The sequence below is a fragment of the Sinohyriopsis cumingii genome, chromosome 15 (assembly GCF_028554795.1).
Source record: "Sinohyriopsis cumingii isolate HCF-2022 chromosome 15, ASM2855479v2, whole genome shotgun sequence".
NCBI lineage: Eukaryota > Metazoa > Mollusca > Bivalvia > Unionida > Unionidae > Sinohyriopsis > Sinohyriopsis cumingii.
The window spans coordinates 136,499,260-136,525,201 of record NC_142975.1 but is presented as its reverse complement, the minus strand read 5'-3'; the positions used below and the strand labels follow the sequence as shown (position 1 = coordinate 136,525,201).

The following is a 25,942-nucleotide window of genomic DNA, read 5'->3' as shown; positions in this document are numbered from 1 at the left end:
CTCCAGAATGGATGGTCATACGAACATATGATTTTCATCAAAACAGTATTACAGCAATATTTACATGGGGCAGTTGCTGAATGAAAATTTTGATCAGCTGGTTGTCAAGATTAGCAGATACATCTGATGATTATTTAGAGTGCCATTTAAACAACTTTGGTCTCCCCACCAGCACCACCACCACACACAAAATTAATATGATTTTCTATTCATGTTATCAGGTTCAAAGTCAGAGGGCATGATAAAGAATTTTGTTCTGTACTTTTGGGTATTTTGTAAATACAGTAACTTGTACATGTAAGAAAATATTTTATTACCAAGTTGTTACCTTGGAGTTTCTCAAGAATAGCAGAGAAAGTTTCCATACTCCATACATAGAGATTGAAAGGGCAGAAAAAATAGTTTTATCAAGATTTGTGGAAATTCTTTATAGCCAGTCCAGACTCAGTCCCAGCAAGGAACTCTCTTTTTTCTGAAGACTTAAAAATTTACTTGGTGTCCAGAAGTTTTATGTACCATTAAAAAATAGTACAAATTTTGAAAATATGGTATCCAGAAAATTGGATGGTTGGGATGTTTAGGTTAATGACTGGTTTGTTTTCAGGGAAGCTTTCGTTTCTGATATCATATAGTTCTTTATCTAAGCTTTATGAGATTCTAATCTGCACTTCTCACATAAATATACTATGTTTTATTTTAGACATCAAGAATGTGACATACCTATTCAGCTTCGGGAAGTAGCAGATAACCACTGCCAAATTAATGTGAATGAAGATGGAGAGGTACTAGTCAAAAGCACTTATAACATTTTGCCATGTACGGCAACAAACAATATACTCCAAATTGCAGGTCCGTCATGCCATGAGATCAGAGTCTACATTGTTCTTTTTTATTTCAAGGATACAGCATAGAGCAGACCCGTACCTACATGCATTATGTAACGTTAGATCTAACTCAACCTTTCACAGTGCCAGATGGGGGTGTATTATAGTGAAAATCTCTCCAACTAAAACCCCCAAGAGTCTGATTTTAGATTCTCCTTCGTATCAGGCCTGTAAAGCATAGGCGTTATATAAACTAAACAGAGTTTGTAAAATACATATGGCTATGAAGCTTTGTTTGGTTACACCTCTTAAAAATCTGTGCCCTGGGGACAATGGTTGACTTGGGGACAATGTTACAGTTAGCAGTTAGCTGTTCATCAGGTCTGATGTGCTGATGGTCTTGAACATGTGTCTGTCATTGATTGCTTGCCTGCTGTCTGTCGACATTTGCTTCCTGTGATGGCCTTGGACATATGTCTGTCATTGATTGCTTGCCTGCTGTCTGTCGACATTTGCTTCCTGTGATGGCCTTGGACATATGTCTGTCATTGATTGCTCGCCTGCCCTCTGTCTACATCTGCTTCCTGGCACTTTGAAAGCCATGTTTTTCATCTGATCTTGATCAAACATGAAATATGGGTTTATGTCATTAGTATATTTGGAAGAATTCACATATGAGAAATATAGATGCATATTAATGAGTTACTCTTGCATCTGATTGGCTGCGATTGTCTGAACTTTTTACCACTTTAAAGGCTTTATTTCTAATCTGATTTTAGTTGAGCTGGAAATATGCACACATCATTCAAGGTAAAAGTCAGATTTGGTAATAAGCGTGAACCATGCATATTAATGAGGATATCTTGCATCTGATTAGCTAATTTGCTACTACTCACAAGACAGTATTTTTTATGCGAGTTTGAGTAAACATTTGGTAAATGACTTATTGTTGTTGTTGTTGTTGTGGGGTTTAACGCCATTTTTCAGCACGATAGGGCTATATATGGCGGCCAGTATTAATGGTGGAGGAAGAACCCGGAAAACCCCGGAAAGAACCACCGACCCACGAGAAGCTACTGGCAAGCTTTCTCACATGCCCACATTGGCTGAATCTTAGACTCGAACCGCCGCAGACATAGGTGAGATGGCAGTGATCCGTAACGAAGAGCGCTTTAGACCACTCGGCCACTCGGGGCCCCGGTAAATGACTTAAATTGTCAGGATATCCAATGGGTTTATTATGAGTGAGATTGGCATTTTTTAAAATCTTCTTCCGTTCAGTGCAGTTAGAAACAGGTTTTGAATTATATGCAGTTTTTTTTAAAAAAAATTTAGTTTTGAAGATGGTCTATGTCAAACCTTATCTCTTAAGGCAAGGGAAGTAACCCAGGATATTGATGATTGAGATGTACAAGTTTGCAGTGAAACTTCATCTAATTGCAAACATAAAAACCAGATTTAAAAAAACAAAACAAAAACAACTTTAGAATACAGGATACTTAAATTTAAATAGAACAATGTATATAAATTAGAAAAATAACATCTTAAAGTGAATATTTAAAGAAGCATGCATTCCATTCACTTTTTCTGAGTAAAACTTGAATATAATTCAAGATAGATCTTAACAAAACTTATCCATATATTAGACTAATAGTTTAGACGTGCCTTTTGCTGTTAGGTATTCAGTTTTGATAATTTTATAAACAAAATATTTTTATTGGTTGATCCATCCATCATATGATTAGCACTTTTGTGTTGGGAGAAAGCTTTCAACCCATTCTGAAGGCGCAGTCACTGAGTTGGTAGAGCATCATCTTTGTAATCCAAGGATTGCAGTTCGATACCTAGCTAAGTCATCCCTTTTTGGCTGCATCAGAAAAAAATGGTGTGTTCAGTTAGTTGTACAAATGGGGGAAATATGTTTTTTTCTCCATATTGCAGTAGTAGTTAATTTCTCCTGGACATGCATCAATATCATCTTTTGCATTTTTAAATTGAAATGCCTGCTGTTATGCAAACTTGATTGTGAAATGGGTATATGTAATTGTGAAATGGGTATATGTGGTAGCTATGATTTACTAAATAGCCTCCACTTTTGTTCATTGGTTTGGTTTTAGTTGTATCTAAGTGGAGTTTTTTCTTCATACTTGTACAGATCTATCAATAATGCATCAAAAATTGCTAAGCCACATGTTTGCCAAGGCTGTAAGATCTGTTACAAATTGTATTGATTGCTAATAATACCTGGCTACATATTTTAACATCTTTAAACAGGTATCCTTGGTAGAACTTTAACTGCTCCAAACTGAAGGTGGAATAGTTTTAGGCTTTGAAGGTTGTTAATATTTTGAGTGTGTTTGTTTTGGACATTTAATGTAGCTTTAAAAAAAATTCAGTCATATCGTTATGATGTCTGCAGTGTGGTAGTTTATAGTGATGTCTAATACTGGGGTATCAAGTCCCACCCAATCACATTATCCTGACAACAGGCCGACCAATCCTAACACTAACCTCATAGTGCCAAGCGAGGCTGCTGATAGTACCATTTTTTTATATGCCATGGTTCAAACTCATAACCTCCACTTAAGCCATCAGAGTGGTTGTAAATATTTTGAACCATTTGTATTAATTCTAAGGTCATTTTTGAATCTTGTTAGTGTTGACTTGGATAATTGCAGTAATGCTCACTCATTCGACTTGCAATCTGTTGACATTCTGAAGCTTCAAATTCATAAATGTTAATTACTACCAGATTTGACGATAGATAATAAGGAAAACAAATCCCACACAAATAGCAGGCTGATAACCTTTTAATTACATAAATTCTTATTAAGAACAAAATTAATTGCTAAGCATCAGTTTACTTATTAAAGAATGGGTTCTAAATTTTGTTCCTAAATTTTGTCAATAGATGAATTCCAAAATGAAAAAATACTGCGGCACATTTAAAATGTGCCTACTGTCTAATTATTAATGCCTGTTTCCAAGTTAGCAATGAAAACTACAGCAAAGTCTATCCAAATAGTTATATGCATAATCTCTTTCTCATTTTTGCACATAATGATCATATTTTTTTATTTTAAAAAGTAGCCTGTAGTATAATATTGCTTTCATAAACCTGTAACTGCTTTGTGCTGCTGCAGTACATTTGGATTACATCCATAGCGTTGAAAGATTGATAGGTATATTAAACTTTTTATGTGGTTTGTGTGTAAGGAAACCTTTTTCATTAAAAAATATCACAATTTATTTTATTTATTTTGAGCCCTGGCATTATAGAATGCTATGCCAGGTTAAGTGGCTTCGTTAAATAGAAATTTTGTTTTCATAACGTTTCCCATGACATGCTTGAATTCTGATTTGTGTAATTCAATTCTATGCGCTACACAGCATGAGTGTGTGATAGGATTTAGCTTTATTATCTTTAGGGTTATGATTTTAGGGGAAAGAAAGAACAAAGTTTAGAAAATGAATCAAGACCATCTCTCTTGTCTAAATTTCAGTTAAATGGTTGTTCTCTAATTTGACAAAAAGTAATAATATAATGCTAGATACCAGTTTTACACAATAATATGAGAACTTATCATCAGTGTGTGTGTGTGATTAGGATTTTTAACGTATCTTTAACAATTTTTCAGTCATATCGTTATGATGTCTGCAGTGTGGCAGTTTATAGTGATGTCTAGCACTGGGGCATCATGCTGCAGACATGTAGCATGATGTCCCACTCAGTCACATTCTGACACCTGGCCGACCAGTCTTAACACTAACCTCTTAATGCTGAGTGCCTAGCAAGGTAGCTGTTCGTACCATTTTTATAAGCTATGTTAAAAATCCAAATCACACACACTCTTGATGATTATGTTGAATATATCTATATAGCAGCAGGGGGGGCGAATCGGACATTTTGTCCAATCGTCATTTGGTTTAATTAATACTTTCTGCACTCAGCGGATCCGGTGTCGTCAGCGCCCGGTAAAAAAAAACGACGTCGTCGTCGGGGGGGTCGTCCAATCGTCATTTGGTTTAATTAATACTTTCTGCGCGCCGATCCCAGCGTCGTCAGCGTCCAGTAAAAAAGCGCGACGACCGCGTCGATGTCATTGCCCCCCCTGCTGCTAAGGGGCTATTTACAATGATCTTACAAACAGAGTGATCACTAACTCCTCCTCTTGTAGATCAATTAGGTTATTTGACTGATTGGTAAGTCTGAAATTAATTCTTGTTAAAAACCGATTATGGCATTGCATATAGACCAGATTAATCGGGCTCTCAACGATTAAGAATCCGGGAGGGGCTGTTGGTGAAAATGAATAAAGGATATACCCCTGTTGAGCTTGATTTGATTGCTTGGTATCTATCTGGTAACTCCCTTCGATAACATCACACACTAGATTGATTGCTATCACCGATGTGATATTTACGTTGTATGGAGCAATATGCCTACCACCATCTCCGTTATCGTGTCTGAGGATAGTTGATGGACCGAGAAAATCATTAAGAGACTTTCTTAGTTCTGGTGCGTTGTATCCTGGAAACTTGAAATCGGGTAAATCGGCTTCTGTGATATTATACTCGGTTAGGAATTTTTGTTTATTACCATTGCTGCTATCGGATATTATTTTAACGATTCGTTCATTGATATATTCCATGTCTGATATAAGTTGATTTAACACCTCAACGTGTTTTTGTGCTTTTGTTTTCCGTAGATGTTCTAGTTGCAATCGGTAATTACGATTAATCTCGATAAAAAAATTATCGATATTATTTAAATTAACTGTGACCATGACAAGCGATTTAGGAGTTTTCTCATACATAAAATACCATTCAGTGGTATTCCTGTCTTGAAATATAAACCTACCGGGTAATAACGTGTTTTTTATAATAGACAAATCATCTCGATAACTGGGATTAATCTCATGATACGATTGTGCATTCGTGTGAAATTCCCGCGGACTTTCATGAGGTGGATTCTTGGGCCAACCTAGTATGGTTCTTATTGAACTGTTATAAATATCAACCATATACCCCGGTGTGCTTATTTCAATCGTCGACGATAACGTTGGTTCATGAACCGTAATAGCGATTTTTGATTCTTTTCCTGTGATTGATTTTATCCTGCGTTGAAATTCTTTATTGATTTGTTCTACTTGGTATGACCCAGTTGGTATTGTAACCTCCTTCCAGTCTGGGGTCCCATTGGGTTTATTTGTCCATGCAAAAACCAGCGAGTTATTAGGTTGTTGTCCGTTAAATGCATCCGCTCGGATATTAGGCCAACTGTGATATACTCGCAATTTTGCCAGCGCTATTTCCTTCACTGGAATCGGAGAAGGGAAGTTTACACTGAATTCTGGCTTCGTTGATGTTATCGATATCATACTTGTTTGTACCGGAGTGGTGTTCTCCGCGATCCGTTGAAGTAATTGAAACCCTTCGGGGTTCAGCGACATTATTATTATTCGCTGTTTCTAGTGTTTAATTTCAACACCGAATATTAACAACCTGCTTGTTTTCAGGAGAATGTTTTGAGCCCTTTGAAGTGGTTTCAGCGACGTGGTTTCCAGCTTCCAGTTGAAAATCCTCGATTTTTGACATCGCGGAGTCATACAACTGGACCATCGTGGAGAATTCAACATCGGATATAAACGAATTATCTATCGCCAACGAGATCAACCCGGATAATTTCGAGTACGCGTCGGATACTATTTGATGTTTTACTGTATACTCGTTGAGTTTTTTCTGAGAACACGATGATATCTTTCTAGTGATTGCGTTGGCGACTCCAGCAATTGTTGTCGCCGCGGAGATAGCGATTGGAACAGCGATCGGGGCCATCATGGTCACCGTGGATGAAATGACACCGGTACCGGCTACTATACCTGACACCGAGTACACGACCGCGTCGATGGCGGTTATTTTTCGACGGTATTTTTTTATTTTTACACGGTATTGTTCGGAAAGCATTTTCAAATTCGCGGAGAATTCTTTTACGGTATTGAATCGATATTGATGTGACGTCGGTGATACCTTTGATTCAATTACCTTGGTGGTCATTTTTATTTTAAAAGAGCTAGTGTTTTTAATTACTTAGATCCGCTACAAATTCCACATACCATGTAATGTTTGCCCTGGTTAAATTTCTATCAACGGCTCTAATTGTAAACGGTTCAGTTGCGTCCTTGTCTATAATTGTTGATATTGTATTGTTAAACCCGAATGAACTCGACGATAATATATTAAACTGCATCATTGAAACCAGTGTCAATCGATAAATGCCCTTAACAGTTGCGGTAATATTTACTATATTCTGTGTAGGAGTCCAAGTGAATGATCCATGCCGAATCGTGTATACTGTGTTGATGGTGTTCTCATGAGGGATTTTTATTTTTGTCATTTCCGGTATTCTGTCTTTGATATCTGTAACATCAGCTCTGATTGTTCCTATTTCCTGTGTATGCGCGTCTATATTCCCCTTAATCGCTGCAACATTAGTTTTGATTGTTTCTATTTCCTGTGTATTCTCGGTCATACTTTTTTTGTTCGCTGCAACATCAAGTTTGATTGTTCCTATTTCATATGTATGCACGTCTATACCTTTTTTGTTCGCTGCAACATCAGTTTTGATTATTCCTATTCCCCGCCAATACGCATCTACATTTTTTTTGTTCGCTTCAATATCAGTTTTGATTGTTCCTATTTCCTGTGTATGCGCGTCTACACTCCTTTTGTTCGCTTCAATATCAGTTTTGATTATTTCTATGTCCTGTGTATGCGCGTCTACATTATTTATGATCGTTGCAACATCAGTTTTGATTGTTTCTATTCTTCGTCCATGCGTGTCTACATTATTTATGATCGTTGCAACATTAGCGCCGATTATTTCTATTTCCCGTTCATGCACGTCTACACTCCTTTTGTTCGTTGCAACATCAGTTTTGATTGTTTCTATTTCCTGTCCATACGCAGTGATATCATTTATAGTTATTGTAATTTCATCCGGTTTGACATTTTTTCTACCAAAGAATTTATCAACGGCGTCATCAACCCTGTTAATATTTTTTCGTAACGAGGTAAATTGGCCCGACAGCGTTGTAAACTCCAAAATACTATTTTTTATCCCTACAAGATTCGGTTCGGTCACCGTCGGGGTCCCAAAAAAACTAGCAGTAGTGAGTTGTATACCGGTGACAGACTTTTGTATCCCCTCGAACTGATTTGCTTGCGCGTTAAATTTATCATAGAAATTTTTTAACGAATTCGACATGGATATATAATTGTCGCCCAGTGTATTTATTTTTCCATTTATCGTCAAGATGGATTCACCTGATTTAAGTCGTCCGTCGCCGGTATATAGCGCGATAGTGTTCTCGGCGGCATTACGCTGTCGTGTTAAAACGTCATCCAGCGACACATTACTGGATTTTAATTTACCCTGGCGGTCTTGAAATACAACTATTTCGCCCGGGTCAACACTGGTTAGATTTAACGTATCAGCGATTTCATCCTCGATTAGTTTTTTTATGTCATCGGTGGCGAGCGTTTCCGTGGATTCTTTCAGCGCCGAAACCGGTCGTCCCCAGATATTAATCATTATTATTGTTAAAAAAAACAGTGTTTTTAATTAACCCGCCGGGCCTCTACGACCCCACTAGTGTATTCGTTTACAACCACATGAGGTGGTTTCCGCGATGATGAAATCTCCGCGAGTACGTTCAATACCTCACGGCCGCATATCGGTGGGTCACTTAATTGCTGTGTTGGCAGCGTGGAATAAAAAACCGGGGCTGAACACGCCCGGATATACCGCATGAACTCGTTTGGCGGGGCTAACCCGTATGAATCAAAATAGACGATCGCACGCGGATCAATTGCGTATGCAACCCAATGAGTTCCCGCTCCGGAGGATTTATCGAGGTTAATTATACCGGTTTCAATATTCCTTGGTTTTGTTGGTAATTGATCCCTCATAAAAACACCTCTGAAGTTTTTTATCGCTAACGCGTTTGCGGCATCTATTAAATCAAAATTAGACATAGGAGTCATTGACTCTTGCGTTAATAAACGGTTCCCGGTAGTCTTAGACCCTTCCCCGAGTACCATGAATACGGGGTTCCCGGTAGTCTTAGACCCTTTCCGGCTACGGGTCGTCCTCGTTTCTTTTTTTTATAGCCTTTCCCGGTTGCCTTCTTCAATGGCATTCCCGCCGCGGTACCAACGGCTCCTAACGCCGCCGCCTTCGCCACTGCTGGGGCCGCCGCGGCAATCAACGCTGGAATCGCAGCTAACAGCGGAAATATCCCACCGGTCTTTTCCATGTTTTTAATCGCTGCGGCCGAAAAATCTATTTGAACACCCTTTTTATTCTTCATTGCATCATTGAAATGTTTTATTTGACGCGCCGTTAACGATATCTTATGATTACCACCTGCCATCTGTGACGGCTTCAGCGTTATTGTGGTTCCACATTGTTTAGCCGACTTTGATCGTAATTTCTTGACTTGACCATCGGTCAACTCTACACCGACAACACTATACGACATTTTTATTGTAAACGCGTTTATGTTTTCAATTACATGTTTTCCACTGGTGCATCAACGATTCTCATTCGTCCACCAACACCTTCCAACAGCATTGATTTATCGCTGAGAATGACAGCAACCGCTCTATAATCAACACCACCCGGGGCTATACGAGCTCGGAAGTGTATATCAACGACGGACTGTCTCGTTAAATCAAGATGTTCCAGCGAAAAGTAATAAATCGGATACAGGTTTTTAAAATCAAGTTGTGATATTTGCAAACCGGTGTCAACGTTTTGATCACGACCCATATATGACAGCAATCGATGGTACACACGTGCGACATGGTTGTTGTCGTAATTAAGCTGTATATCCTCGGATGGTTCCTGTTGTCCGTTTATTCTCAGCGAAACCTCCCTGACTCCTAATCGATCAAATATCATATGACTGCGTTCTTGATTACCCAATCGATCCCTATTCTGTAGCGCTATAAATATATGACGCGGGGCTGAAACGCCTTGTTTTGATGCCAGGTGCCATGTAAATGTATCAGCGACATTATCCTCTTTAGCATCAGTTGTTACCGCTAGCCAACTTAACAACGATTTTCCCCCCTGTTCCATAAATGATAACAATCGTGCTTCCATGGTAACTGATGGAGTTAACACCGGCATCCACAATGCTATTTTAGTTAAAATGACTTTACCGTTATCGACGCCAGCAGCACGCCATATTGCATTGTTATCATCGCCCCTTCGCGCTAGCGCAATTGTATGCTTAGCCCCATAGATAACTTTTCTGACATTTCTACAAAATCCGAATATGTGATGGAGTGGAATCGCGCATGAAAACTGTCGGCGTTGTCCTTGCAACATCCCTAATCGTGTTGCAAACCCTAGATTAAAATTATCGTTAGTACTTTTTATAATAGTAAAATCAGCGCCTGGTCTTGCTCTGCGGTCTGGATTGGCTGCTTCAGCTTGATTAGCAACTGAAGTATCTTGTGGTGTCAGCACGTTAATGTACTGAATATGATCAGCGTTATTAGTGGTGTCCTTTGCGAACATCATAGATGGGCCCGCCGATCTTGTATAATCATCAGAATATCTTGCTAGCCCGATTATCGTTGTTGCAACATCAACATCGTTTTCTATTGATTCAATTTCTCGCCCGTCAATGAGATATCTAGCACTCTCAAATAACGCCATGATGCCGTTGTTGACAAAGCCAACTCGAACACGAGGGTCATCTGCGTATGGTGTATTAGCGGCGACATTTGTTACAAGTTCTCCCTCAATTTCGATAAACGCTTCACACGGCAAAAAGTATTTACTGGTATCTTGGACTTGAAGTTCAATTCGCGATCGTAGGTTGGCTTGTGGTGGTTGATAAAAAATTGATAATCACGGACAGAATCATCCCTGCGCACTGGGGCGTCCATATCAAACGCGGGATCAGCGGTTCGCGCAAACATTTTATTATTTATCATGTTGGTGTTTTGAATTGCGAAACTCTTTGAGTGGAAAATCTACGATTTTCATCAACGTCGTTTTCGTCGTAAATTCTTTGAATTTTGTTTAAGGCCACTTCCCGCTATCGCGTTCATGAGCGCGTTGGTTGTTGCATCGGTGGATGGCTTTGCCATCAATGACTGAGCCGCCAACGACTCTAGTTTTTCTTCCACGGCGTTATTTATTACTTTACTGACATTTGCAGGCATCACTGTCGTTGATGGCATCACCGGTGGTTTCTGTTTTCTTTTTCTCACCAACGATGCTAGTTTATCTCGTGCGGCAGAAAACGCCCTTCCGGCAACATCTCCAATAGCACTAATACCCCTATCACGAATAACATCAATAGCCTTCATTGATAATTGTTTGGCTAACGGCGCCACTTTTGGAGTCATTCTTGTAAATAACCCCGCAATGGTGCTACCGAGACCGTCTCCGTACCACGCGCGGTATACAGGCAATCGTGAGTTTACCACGTAGACGCTGACTGGTTTATCATGGTTGTAGTGTATAATCATCTTTATTATAAAAACACCAGTGTTTTCCAATTAGTGATTGGTCAATCGCTGTAATGACCGTGGTCATCAAAACCGTCCACGAGTTCGTCTATGAGCGTTCGATATACATTAATGTCCATGATACCACCGGCAAATAACCGCCTGCAAATATCAGCGGCCTCATTGATTATTTCCGGAGAGTTATTTCCGGCTCGTTTTCCTCCGATTAGTACTTCCAGCCGTGATATATCACTGAGAACATTACCAGGACAAGTAACGTCTTTACCAACAGAGTATCCTTTTCCTTTTTTTGGTTTCCTACTTTTAACCTTATCGAGGAATGCGTCGTAAATGGGATCACCACGACGTGATAATTCGTCTTTATATCTACTTGCTGAATACACTATTCTTGTCCATTTTTCCACCGAATTTACATTTTTCTCGTAGCCGCTATTGATATGCTCATCTCGTGTGCCCTTAGCAAAATTTGTAACAGTAAAATTAACTAATTCTTCATCGTCAAGATTTCTAATTGTGTCTATTGTGCTCTTTTTAAGTACATTACGGGGTATATTCCCCTCTTTCTGTATTTCTTCCGGTATTTCTTCCGGTATTTCTTCTTCTGGTTCTCTTGCGGTGGCGCCTAGTTCTTCTTCATCGGCGATTGTAACATAAGGTTCTTGTGGATCGGGGGGCGGTGCAATAGGTCGTGGTTGGCGCTGTTGTAGTTCTTTTAATACTCGTTCTTTTCGTTGTTGTTGCCGTGAGGTGGTTACTATATCCACGGGAAGTGTTTCTAAAGACTTTTTTGTTTGTTCGGTCTGAGCCGCTATCTTTTCAAGCGCACCGAGGACGGGCACAGTTGCCGCCGTAACATCTTTGGTCGCTTTAGTTACCGGGGCAAATAACTGTTCGCTTCCAACAGCAAAATCAGTTTGCATTTGTTGCCGCGTTTGAAGTTTCTCTCTCACTCTGTCTCGTAACGGTATAAACTTTTTAAGCGCTGCTAGTCTTTCACGTGCTAATCTCGTTGTAAGTGATTCACCTACCATTTATTATAAATAAAATTCTTCTAATTTTATAATACAAAACCCCAACACGTCATTGCAATTAAATAATGTACTACCAGGTCAAAGTATCCATCAACGACAAAGTCAAACTATACGACGCAATCCGGGAAATCACGGGGAGGGTTTTAAACTAGTGGTTACTGAACACGGTGATGACAACACCACAGCAACTACGTGAAAACGGCGGTGTCGCAGTAATTATCTGCGACCATTCAGTACGCACATAGTTGTATAGGAAAATCCAGATTGATAAGAATTCTTGGAGGAGAAAATCCTATGTAGAAATATACCTGCATACGTATATGACTTCGCTGATGGCAAAAAAAAATGTTGTTTTAACGTTTTATTTTTTTTTACTTGTACACGCAGTAACTTCAATGAGTATAATCGGTGATTTCAATTGAGAGTTCTCTCCTCCACAGCGTCTTCGTCTAGAATCTTCCTGATGTTTTTAATTTTATTAGAGATTTCTTGACGCCGTTCAAAAGCCTGTCCGAGTTTTTGTCGTATTTTTTCAACGGTAGTAAACAATCCAATAAATGCATTTACGTCATTGCCATACAGGTTTTCATTGATCGTATATTGTAATCGCTTTATAAAAGAATACTCACGTGGCAAGGTATATCGACCTTTCTTTGATTGCTCGTTAATAATTTCATAATCGGACAATATTTTTTGGTTATCAAGCTTATCAGATAATACAATTCCTTGATTTTTTAATTTTGAAATTTCAGTTAAAATGTTATTGATGTCTTCGATATTCATATTCTTATAAACATCTTTATTTCTAATATAAAAAAAATGTTTTACAAAATGAACTCTAGGCAAATAAAGGTGCTGTTAACATCTTTACTGCCTAGAGAAATATGTGCGTGATTATGGACTCGTATAACATGAAGTTGCCACCGCATCTTCGTGTTAACAGAGAGTATTATGATTGGACGGCACACCCGTTTGGCAACCCCGCTGGCGCCCTATGACGTCAGAGAGGCCCATCGGTTACATTCACATCTTGGAACCCCTTGGGTGCCTTCGCATCCATCTGAGCCCAAGGGAACCCCGAAACATACATCTCCGGGAGGGAGGCCTAGGGTGACAAAAGAAGAACGTACGGATATATTTACAATGAAATGATGGGACACAAGACAGCACAAACATAAAACGGCGGGGCGGAACTCTACGGCCGATTCGACCAATCAAAAGCAACCCAATTAAATTAACCCGGTTGCATGATTGTGAACAAAAGACAACCACACGCCCGGGTCAAGTGCGTGGGTTAGTTTTTATTGATCCAATCAGCTTTCGAAAGCCCCAGGCTTATAACGAGTCGGTTTATATATAAGGTGACTAATACAACCGCGTCAGTCACAAGGTGTGTGTTAATTTGAATTCCCTTGAATCGTTAAATCCTTGAATACTTATTAATGGTGTTTCACAGCATTTAAATGAAACCAAATATTTGAATAAAACATTAAAAAAAAAGAATACAGCTGTTAGATAACAGCGTGTATTTCATTAGTTTTCATCGTAAAATGATTAATTAATCGTAACATTAATTGGACTTCAAGGGACGTAACTCTTGTCATGCGACGCTATCACAAAACGAGTTATCTCCCTTTGATGTTATATATGAAAATCGAATTCTGTGACCCGTCTTTTTTGAGATCGCTGTTTGATATACTCGTTCTGCTACTTTTCGTACTGAGGCTCTACAAATATCGAAATATTTTCCTGCCTCATTCATCGACTGAAATATTTTTTCCTCGTGCGTTGATGTATCAAACGATTTGACCCCCCTTGCTTGCTTTGAAAACTTACCAGTTTGGCCTTTTTTATTATTTTCACTCAGAGAGATGGCTTGCAGATTACACAGTCTGTTATTTTGAGGACATCCATCAATGTGATCAATAACAAGACCGTCGTTGATCAATCCGTTAAACGCTTCATAGATTATTCTATGAACGTAATAGCTTTTTTTCCCGGCACCAAATATCAAATACCCCTGATTATTTACGGTACCAACCGGCTTCTTCAGTCTGCGGTTTCTAACAACGCCGTCGCGAGATGCCTCGTAATTAACGAGCACAGGATGCGGCTGAAATTCTTGGTTCATTTGTATAATAATACTACTTGTCTAATTCATTATTTGGTTTAATTATAAACCTTGCAATGTAGTCCTGAGGAGTTTTGATGATTTTGTCCTTGACGGAGTCAATGACGGCGTTTTTTATTCGCTTGTCATAATAGCGTTTTAGTTCCCTGTATCGCTTTCCGCCACAATTGATACACAACTGTGATTTTCCTCTTACACCAACGTGGCAAACCAAGCACGGGAGGGGGCCATTTGAACCATTACGAACGCTTTGTAAATGATACTCGCAGAATTCACCTCTACATGATTTATTGCACGGGGTTGTCGACCCAATCATCAACCATTTGCAGTAATTCATTATACTATATTCTTTCATTTAAATACTTGTTTTAATTATATGGAGGAGTTCGAGAGATTAGCAGCAATTAAGCCCTGGAAAAATATTAGGTTTAATCTCGATAGAGTCCTCAAGGACGCACCAAAAGCGTTAATAAACGATAGAACCCTGTTGAATAAAATACGCGATTGTATCAATGAATTTAAGCGTGATGGTGCATCTCATAGTTGGTCAACATTTCGAATTGATGGTGTTGTTGATGCTACCATGAACGACAACCGCGCAGCAACGATAATATCACAACTTGACGGTAAAAAGTATTTCTTCAGAGTAAAATTCATTGTCCGGGTGGAATCAGGTAATTGGATCATACGTGATAAATTTGAACCGGTTCTCAGCGACAAGAAAACAGTTATTGTTAGCCGCGACTCCAAGCCGGGGTTGTTAACCGGAATTGACAGACCATACTATGAACGAGCGTATCCTGAAACAGCAGTTGTCTATGGAATATACCCGTTAAATAAGAAACCTGATATCGGAAAACTAGCGCCGATGAAACAGTCAACGGGGATAAATTGTGTAGCAGAACGAGTAATAGAGCATTTTACAAATGCGTGTCGAGGAAATAAACTGACCGATTTACGACGTAGCAAAATAAACCAATGGGAGGAGACAGTGCGCGAGCGAGGAGCAACCATCAGCGACATAGCGAAATTAGAAACGTCGTTGAGATTTCCAATAACCGTTACAACAATAACCGGTGAAGTATTATACGAATCAAAGTATAGATCAAAGGGAGCCCCAATCAAAATTATTGATCGTAACGAACACGCGTGGACGCCCGCGGTCACAATATTTCCACGGGATAGAACAGTAAAGTATATCCCGGGGGAATTCCTGGGAGAGGATGGTTTTCTCGCGGAGAGGAAACTATTTGATGCTATTGCTTGTTTGTGTAAAAACGACCCTGTGTCAGTGTGGTTACTTCGCAGCGCTGAAAACGATGCGGATACCTTTGATCAGTTTGTAAGACCAAACGGTGAATTATATCGCACTGAAGCGTTTCACAACAAGATGAAAAAAACCGCCATGGAATTTGAAGAGCATGATGAACAACTGCTAACAAATTGTTTTACGATTCCATCGGTTGCGGCTCATGTTGCAGCAAGGAAAAATGCGTGGAGACCAACGCGCAAGGAATTTCTACCGGATGTACAATCCAGTTGTTTGGAATACTGTCACGGTGGACTATGGAACACTGAATACAACCGCGACGCTATGATTTCCGTTGATATGGTTGCCTGTTATCCAGCGAGTTTTCTCGGGTATGGATCCGCCGTTGAGTACTTTAAACGATTTGGACACCCCAGACATGAAATGACTCGTGTTGCTATTAATGGACCACTGCCTGATTTTGATTGAACCGGATTCGCTCGCATAGTATCATTTGAATTCGCAGCAGGACTTCATCGCTGTTGTTATATTTGGATCGGTAGACACATGACTGAAAAGAAGTGGCTGCCAATAGCGCTGCTACGGTATATGATTGATTGTAGCATGCTTGTATCGTTGATTGTCAGTGACGCGATTATATCATACCGGGTGCAGACTGAAGTCTGGTTACCAGAACCAGAGCGTCTAGATACCATAATTGACGAATCCAGAAAACACATTGATGCCAACGAGGAATATATCATCGAATGGTCCAAAAAGATATTCAACCAACGAAACCGCGAGGCAAAAGATCTCGGTAGAAGAATAATTGGTAAGTTCACACAAGGTGGAAAAAACTGCGACTACAAACGATATTGCTCACGGCTGATTATAGATGACGCAGAATATGATTTCGTAATCAAGGACGCAGTGGCAAAAAATAGATACGTGAACTGCAAAACAGCTTTCTTGTCCAATGGAACAAGGTTGGGTACAGTTGTTACCTACAGCGATGGAGACAGCCCGGCATATCCACATTTGAGGGCGTCTATGCTGGGTTACGCCGCTATCAATTTATTCTCGATGATAAATAGATTTCCCGACACCGCGGTTAGAGTTGCGATTGATTCATTTTACATAGACGTAAAGTATAAGGGAAACATAGCCGAGTTTACTAGTCCGGACGAGAGTTGGGGTATATGGAGAATTAAAAATGAAATACGACGCGATTATTCTCCGTCAGCAGATGTCACCGTTGAAAATAATTACTTACGCGGTGATAATCTATCAGAATGGTCTAATGCACCACCGTGTTCTGATCCAATTTGTAGATATAAAATAGTTTATTTAAGCGGCTGTGGCGGGTCAGGAAAGACGACTCGGGCAATTGAATTATTTCGAACGCGGGCAAGTATAATCGTGCTTACACCGACCCATAGACTAGCGCGAGAGATAAAACAACGAAATGTTGACGCCGTTACTTATCACAGCTTTTTTCGATACAGCGGCGGTGAGTGGACTCCTGATCGAATGGGGGAAAAATTTATTCCTGAGGTTATCATCTGGGATGAGATATGTACTGTTTCGTTAGATGTTTTACAAATGTTTCTGAGTGGTTGCTGCGCGCGAATACAGCGGTGATAATGTGCGGAGATCATGGCCAACCACCACCATTTGTCGGCGAGGGTCCACATGATTGGTTAAAGGGTTTTGTGGACTATTATGAAGAAACCGATACTGATTACCGAGCACTTGATGAACAACTGCGCGAGGTTAAAAAATTAATTAGATTACAGCCGGATAGAGTTCAATGTGAAATAATCCGCGAAGTGATTCCGGAAACGCCGTTAAATGAATTCTGGGAAACATGGAGACCAAACGATTTGATTGTAGCGAGTAGAAAGATAGAGACACACTTCAGCGGAAATTGTTTGCGTTGCATAAGGAAAAGTTTCCAACGCATCCAGTGCCGTTGTGTTATAGACCCGCTGACACACGGCGGCAGAACATTGAAGTTGAAATCCCGGGCCCGACAGCGTCAGGGACAAAAAAACAAATTCTTGTGCTGAATGATATTGTGCTCGTTGATATCAGCGTCGTCGAGGACGCGCTACGTGCTGATAAATCCCCGTGGACGCTAGGATACGCAACGACAATACATTCCTCGCAGGGATTGACTATCACGGATACAATTGTTTGGATGGTTGATAATCGCATCGAATGGTCAAATCTAGTCTATCTTGCAGTGTCCAGAGTACGGAGAATGAATCAGCTTCGAAGAATTGTTATTGACGAAGCCAGTGACAACGATGACATTATTGATGCTAGCGTCATTGATAGAAAACTCTCGGGTTACCGCCAACAGGATAAAAAAAACAGCGGCGTTTTGATATTGATGCCGAATTAATAATTGCGTTACGACAACAACAGAATAATCACTGCGCGAGTTGCAATTGTGTAATGCGCTAGCGTTATTCGGATAAAGACGCTCGCCAATTTACCGTGGACAGGATCGATAACAGTCTCGGTCATGTCAAAAACAATGTGAGGTTGACATGTCTTGAGTGCAATAGACGCAACGGCGCTAGTTAAGACCACGCGGGGGCAATTGAGTATCGTCAGGTATCACTTGTAGTTGCTCGCGTGTAAACCCCCGCTGTGGGGCAGTTGAATCCAGTCTATAGATCGGTGGTCTACCAGTTGATCGTGTTATCGTTGATATGTTATGTGTGGTAACACTCCAAATAGGATCAGTAGCTCTTTTTTTTTACCGCCTTCAAGCTCTCCTGGTTCATACAGATATCTAACAGTGACATCGCCGAGAATCGGCTTGGAAACGCTATCTGTTTTTGATCTTCCGGGTATATACTTTTTTTTAATCGCGTCGCTGGGCTTCATGTTGATTGCTCGGGTAATCTCGTTATTTAACGCTGCAATTACGCCTGGCAACCTTTTAACCCATTCACGAGATCGTTTTTCTTGGATGAATTCCTTCGCGTATTGATACCCAAATAACCGTTCAGCAAGAGTCCGATTGAATCGTTCAACAATTGCCTGATCACGATGTAGCGCAGTATGACCTCGTCGTATCGCGACGCTATGATGTTTAAGCGTTGATAAAACAGCGCCGCGAAATTCATTGCCAGGATCAACTTGTAATAGATTTGGCCAGCGCAGAGGACCCCTTCGGTAAATCCGCTCAAACGCATTGGCTACTTCAGTTGCTGACTTTGTTTTTAACGGCTCCGCTTGTTTGTATCGACTCGCAACATTAACTACAGTTAGCGCGTATTTGTAACCGTTGTCATGCGGCAGAAATAGTATATCAGCTTGATGAACTTCATTGGGTACGGTAACATCAAAGTGCGAGAAGTTGATTTGTTTAGGCGGTGGTAGATAAATTTGCCGTATAGCCTGTTTGGATAACCAATTAGCCGCAACGGCCTTTGTTACCTTTGCAGCGCTTGCGAGTTTACCAATTGCGGCCTTCCCCTTCCATTATCCTCTCGGAGAATAATAGATGGATTCCATGTTGTTATTATAAACGCTAGCGTTTTCAATTACCAGCGCGAGAAGCTCCGCTTCCAATCATTAATTTACCTTTCATAGCCGATTTTACCAACCATGAAGCCAATTTTTCTTTGAATGATTTATCAGGAATAGCATTTAACGCGTGAATTAATTTTACATCCGCGATATGACGCTGTTGCAGATCGCTACTTTTGTAGTAAGCAACATCATGAGCATGACACGCCTTATCGATAGCGTTTATTGGATACTCACCGGGTTTGGGCTGATTTTGATCATCGAGTCTGATATCTAATCGTGTTCCGGGGCCACAGTAGCTATATCCTGGGAGGTGCTTTTCTCCTGGATACTTTGCCCAGGGTGTTCCGGGGAGTTTTGATAACTTGGCTGCAATATCACCTCCTCGCTTTTTTTTAAAGCATCCCCGGGTCTAATAGAAATAAATCTAAATTTCTTTGTACCGCATCGTGCACACTTACCAGTAAGTGCCGATCTGTTATTTCTTGTTGTAACGGTTGTCATATCATTTGTGCCAGTTCGCACTCTACACTTCACACAATATAAATCCATAATTTATGTATAGAGATATGAATATAATTGATTTTTCGGCGACTAAAACAAGAGAACCAGTTAAGCATGTTGCAGCGTTACCAAACTCAATCCGGATGATTATCATCGGACCATCTGGATCCGGCAAGACGCAATTGTTACTCAATTTAATAATGAGATGGATGAAGTGGGATAAGTTGTATTTAATCGCCCCTAGCGTGGATGATCAACGATGCTACGAGGTGTTGAAAGATTTTAACGAGAATGCATCAGCGATCGCTGAAAAAAATGTTATTGAGTTTATTACAGATATCAATGATGCACCAGGTATTGAAGATATTGATGGCGACGTTAACAATCTAGTCGTGTACGATGATGTTATGTTAGACAATCAAAAAAACCCAGCTAGGATATTTTCCAGAGGGAGGCATAAAAACACCGACGTGATATATGTCACTCAACGATACACTCAGATTCCAAAAGTAATCAGAGACAACTGTAATATTCTTGCTGTATTCAACGGCGTTGATACACACACGCTACGAAATATTTGGCAGACATGGTGCGGCGGTGACATGGACTTTAATGGTTTTCGAAACTTTTTTAGTCATGCTCAGTCGACCCCACATGGATTTGTAACGATAAATTTACATGATCCTCGGACACGATATCGTATCGGACTTGACCAAATATTCGGTTAGTTGTAAATAATTTTCATTGTAAATAGCCCCTTAGCAGCGGGGGGGGGGGGGCAATGACATCGACGCGGTCGTCGCGCTTTTTTACCGGACGCTGACGACGCTGGGATCGGCGCGCAGAAAGTATTAATTAAACCAAATGACGATTGGACGACCCCCCGACGACGACGTCGTTTTTTTTTACCTGGCGCTGACGACACCGGATCCGCTGAGTGCAGAAAGTATTAATTAAACCAAATGACGATTGGACAAAATGTCCGATTCGCCCCCCCCCCCTGCTTATATTGTGTGATTGACCTTGGTCAGTAATTGAGTTTATGGCCTATCCTTACAAAAATCTTGTTATTTTGTAGGCCACGCATTACATAGCTAATATTTCTCAATGATTATTGAATAAATATTCAGATAATTATTACTGGAGGTAAATATGTTTACCTGAGTTTGAATTTAGGACGTTGGTATTCCCCTTGGAAATTCCTTGTGTACCTGCTGTCCTGTATGTCCTTTAATGAATTTTTAGTAAGAGACTTGGCCTTACTTACTACTTTGAATAATCTACAAATGAATTTGTTAGGAAAATGACCTTCATGCTAGTTCTATTGTTGTGTCTTAAGTTTTCACATAAGAGAGAAGTAAACAGAAATTCTTCATTCTGTATCTTAGCATCAGTCTTACAGGAACCAGTTTGTGTTTTTTATTAATATTTGAGAGGATTTATTTAATTAAATTATTCACTGGAATTACAAAGTATTTACTTGATCACTATTTTTGGATTATTTTGAATCCATTCAAAGACAATTTTATTTGTATCATTGTGATACATCAAGAATGTTTGCAAATTAGCATTCAGTGCTGTTGGCACGTCACATTCGGTATTGGAATTTATTTGGAAAACCACTAGATTTCATTTGGAACTATACACATTTGGACATGTGATAGAACTTTTTTGGATTATTTGGGATTTAGTTCATAATACTATAAGTTCTTTTTAAAGTCTCACTTTGTATTCTAGGGAAAAAATATTTGTTGAGATTTACAAAACTTGTTGGTTTTTTGCTCTTTTCTTTTACTTACTTTAAGATCATAGAGTCATAACATGTGTCTTTGTTCAATGTATCTGATAATTTAGGTAGAACATTCCTAGGAGTGGTGTGATATTGTTTCCTACTGCTGCATGTACATGATGAATAGAATTGATAAATAAATACAACCATACTTACTGTATAGATATGCACATGATATGTAATGTTGTGCAGTGTGTGCTACAACCATCATCTTCGCTTTGTCTTATCAATGATAAGAAAATCATTTTAAGAAAGAATTGACTAAAATATCCTACAAAACAAATCTCTTAAACAGAAATGGAGGAAATTGTCATTTAATTGGAACAGGTGATACGTGCATCACTGCATTGCATGTTTCCATGGTTACTAAATTGATAAATGTTTAAAGGCATTAAATCAAACTAAGCTGTAAAATAGATTGCGACTGCACATAAACATTGAATTTTATTATTGGAGTTGCAATGATAATATAAGAGTACATTAGTAAAGAATCTTGAAGCCAAGGAGAAGGCATTTACAAAAATTTCTAAAAATCTACTTGGTATACAACATCCGAAATATTGTCATTGAATCATACCCAGTTTGAAACTCTACCTTTCCTTGATTGGCATGTTGGACATTGTATGTAGACCATTGGCAATGTGCATACCGTAAGTCGTTCTTCTTGTGATTGATTCATATGCTTTTGTTATGTAAGGATTCAGTTTATAAGATGCATTCTTTTTGTTTCAGATCTTGCTTACAAATTTGACTGGCAACAGTTCCTCTGTTTCTTTGAATGGCAGCCCGGTGAGCAACACTGTACCACTGAGACACGGGGATGTGTTTTGCATCAGAGAACGATCTTTTCGCTTTGAGTTTCAGAATCCCTTGCAAAAGAATCCCAGCAATACGAGTGCAGTTTCTGGAGGTGAATTAATTGGAGCAATTAGTCCGGTGAGCTTGACCCTTTTGTCTTGCATTATTAAATGGCTGGTTGACCCTTTTGTCTTGCATTATTATATGCCTGGTCGAAGGTATCATTTTATTACTGCTGTGGTTTCACTAGTTCCTACAGAATATTTGACCTATAAAATTAGCTTTGGTTCAAGAGTCTTTTTAAGCAAAGATATTGCATTTCAGAGTTCTACTCAATTATTATACTCTTTAGTTCTACCACTTGAGAATGCTATACTGTACTCAGTTGAGGCATCTGAATCATTAGGCCAGAAATGTATCAAAATTGTGCAGTTGGCAATCAGCAAAAATGCTTCTTTGTTAACCAAGGGAAGACAATCCACTTAGTTCCAAATCATCTCATGGCATGTTTAGCTAGATGAGATGGTGTTTCGAACAAGAGTCCTTGCCTTTAGCAAGCAAAGTCGAACAGGTCATGTAATGAGAGAACTCATGTGACCTGTTAGTGTATTCAAAAAAGCAATTATAACAATGTCCACAAGAATTGACTTGAAGTAAAAAAAAATTGAAATGTTTAAATTGGAGAAACCTGTGTACATGTGTCAATGTGTATGGAAGCTACTTTGATTATTCATAACAATCTTGTAGCAGAGGATCAGATTTTTTTTGCAGCATCCAGACAGATAATGGAGGAGTAGATATGATTTCAGCTACCAAATATGCCAAGGGTTCATGCGAAACAGTGGCTTGATGACCCTTGGCTAGCAAAGAGGGCAAAACTCTCTCAACTGAAACAATTCTTGAACAATAATTTTGTTAGTGTTAACTCTACAGGTTGATGTTTTTTTGGGCTTAGTGCCAATATTCAGCACACCATATTCATCACATAATGTTCAGCTTCTAAATGATGGCTACTATTACTGGTGGAGGAAGAACCTGGGAAAAACTGGTGTTATTTTTATTTGGGAGTAAGAAGAGAAAATAAAGCTGAAGTGACCAAATAGATTTACAGTATATAATATTTGCTTCGAAGTTGAGTCCCACTGCAGACAATACAGAATCATATTTGCTGATGCATTATGCCACAGCAGACTGGGTCTATACAGCATGCAGTTGAACTCAACGTGTGCACAAGTATATAAGATATGGTGCTGTACTATCTTGACATTCAGTATTGGTGATAAAATTTGATTACCCTGTAGCAGACAGATTCACTAAACGAGGATTTTAACTGTTTTCAAAATGTATTTTATTACTGGACAAGTTCAAAATGATGTCCAGCCATTTCTTCCCTATATATATATATATATATATATATATATATATATATATATATATATATATATATATATATATATATATATATGAATATGTCCATGTGTCAGATAATACATAGAAAAAAAAGAGACTGTAACAGAAGATTAGAAAAATGAAGAAGGAATAAAACATGGATATTTTTCTGATCTTCTATTACATTATTTATATATGTGCTGACTTTTTTTAAATATTGGTTTCACATGGACTTAGTTGCACACATACGGATACACTTATACACATTTCTTCTTTCTCCAGTAGTTACCTTGACTTATAACTTTTTAGCCCCAACAAATTTATTGCCTCCTTCTTACCCCATGTTTTAGTGATCCACAGTGTTTTTCAGAGATATGTGCTATATGTGCTGTAGAACTGACGTTGTTGTGCAGAGAGAATGTTTTTTCTTGCATTCATGGTGACTTTGATTTTTGACCCTTTGACCTCAAAATCAATAGGTTCTAAGTTTCCCTGATATTTGCATGACAGTCATGAAACTTGATTGGTACATGTATCCTGGTGGATACTTCTCACCACAGGCAGAAGTGAGGTTGCAAGGTTATGCCAAGGTGGAAGAGGCAAAATGGCCTTCTCTGGAACTTATGTCAAAAGATTTTATTGAAAAACTTTGTTTTATGTTGTAAAAAGAATATATTTTGTGAACAAGTTGTCTAGAATTCATGCAGCTAGTGGAATTATTTTGATCTTTTCCTTGCCAAGGCTGACAAAATGTGGAATAATTCAGCTGTTTAAAGAAGTTCCGTGACCATTGAACAATGTTACATTATTTTATCCACATGCAGAGCAACTCATCAGGTGGCAGCCACCATAATGAAGGCACCCCATGGCCTCTGGTAATGGAAAACACCGAGCACAGGAATACTGAGACACAGGGCAACTCTGTTAATGTGATTGATGGTAACAATGTTGAGACTGGCTTCACTACAACTATTTTTCGACAACTGAACTCCAGTGGACTTCAGATGTTTCATTTGCAAAGAATCGGTCCCCCAGCTACAAAACCAGGAGTTGCAGATGTTATGGAGTAAGTACCATGCATGAAATAAATATTCAGATGGGTATAATTTCATCAGAAATAACTGAATTTATTTGTTGAAACAAGAAAGTAGTTACTATATTTTTAATATTTAAGAAAGATTTTACTCTAATCAGCAAACACTCCTTCAGATATACACTGTATACTCAGATTCCAATTCCAAACTGCACAGACCCAGATCTGATGTCACATGATGCACTAGCTGGCTCTGAATGAAGATGATGAGTACATCCAATATGGTTGCCACAGCATTCAGTTTGCCTTGCCTGTCAGGATCTATGACATCTGATCATCTGACAATTGATCACTACCTCTTGGTCACCGTGAAAGTTGATCACCATGACCATAGCACCATTTGCTTTGGTAGAGATGCATGGTATTTTTTATATATTAGTTTACTACCGCATCTTTTCCAGTGGTACACACCACAGTACTTTTTCACTGTACAGGTATTTGGGTAGTTTCTGTCAATAAGGAATCTGGAAAATTCCCAAATTATCCAAATTTAATCATATTAACAGAATGTTTTCATCTTTCATGACGACCACTTCGGTGGCCTAGTGGTTAGAGTATCTGCCTCGGATGCAGGAGGTCGCAGGTTCGAACCCCGGCCGAGTCATATCAAAGATTTATAAAAATGGTACTAACAGCTGCATTGCTGGGTGCTCAGTATTAAGAGCTTAGTGTTAGGACTGGTCAGCCTGGTTTCAGGATAATGTGACTGGGTGGGACATCATGCTACATGTCTGTAGCATGATGCCCCAGTGCTAGACATCACTATAAACTGCCACACTGCAGACATCGTAGCGATATTAATGAAAAATTGTTAAAGCTATGTAAAAAATCCAAATCACACACACACACTCATCTTTTATGACAAAATTATTTTCTTTTACTCAAAAGCTTTTATTTGTGGCAAACTAATTTAAAATAAAAAAACTATGTGTTTATGATTCTTTTATTATAAGTCTGAAATTAGTTGTGTATTCCAATGTGCAAGTCGAATGGGATGCTGTGAACAATATTTGGGCTAAATTACAACTTTTTGAAAA

General features: G+C 39.1%; 1 protein-coding gene across 1 annotated transcript in view; it reads left to right on the top strand.

Annotated features, from left to right (window-relative positions):
- Positions 1-25,942, top strand: part of LOC149782856 (uncharacterized) — a 233,243-nt gene that overhangs the window by 30,350 nt on the left and 176,951 nt on the right. Inside the window, exons 3-5 of the mRNA XM_089934391.1 lie at positions 701-782; positions 22,358-22,561; positions 24,637-24,878. Coding sequence (XP_089790517.1) covers positions 701-782; positions 22,358-22,561; positions 24,637-24,878 — 528 coding nt within the window. The remainder of the gene's footprint in view (positions 1-700; positions 783-22,357; positions 22,562-24,636; positions 24,879-25,942) is intronic.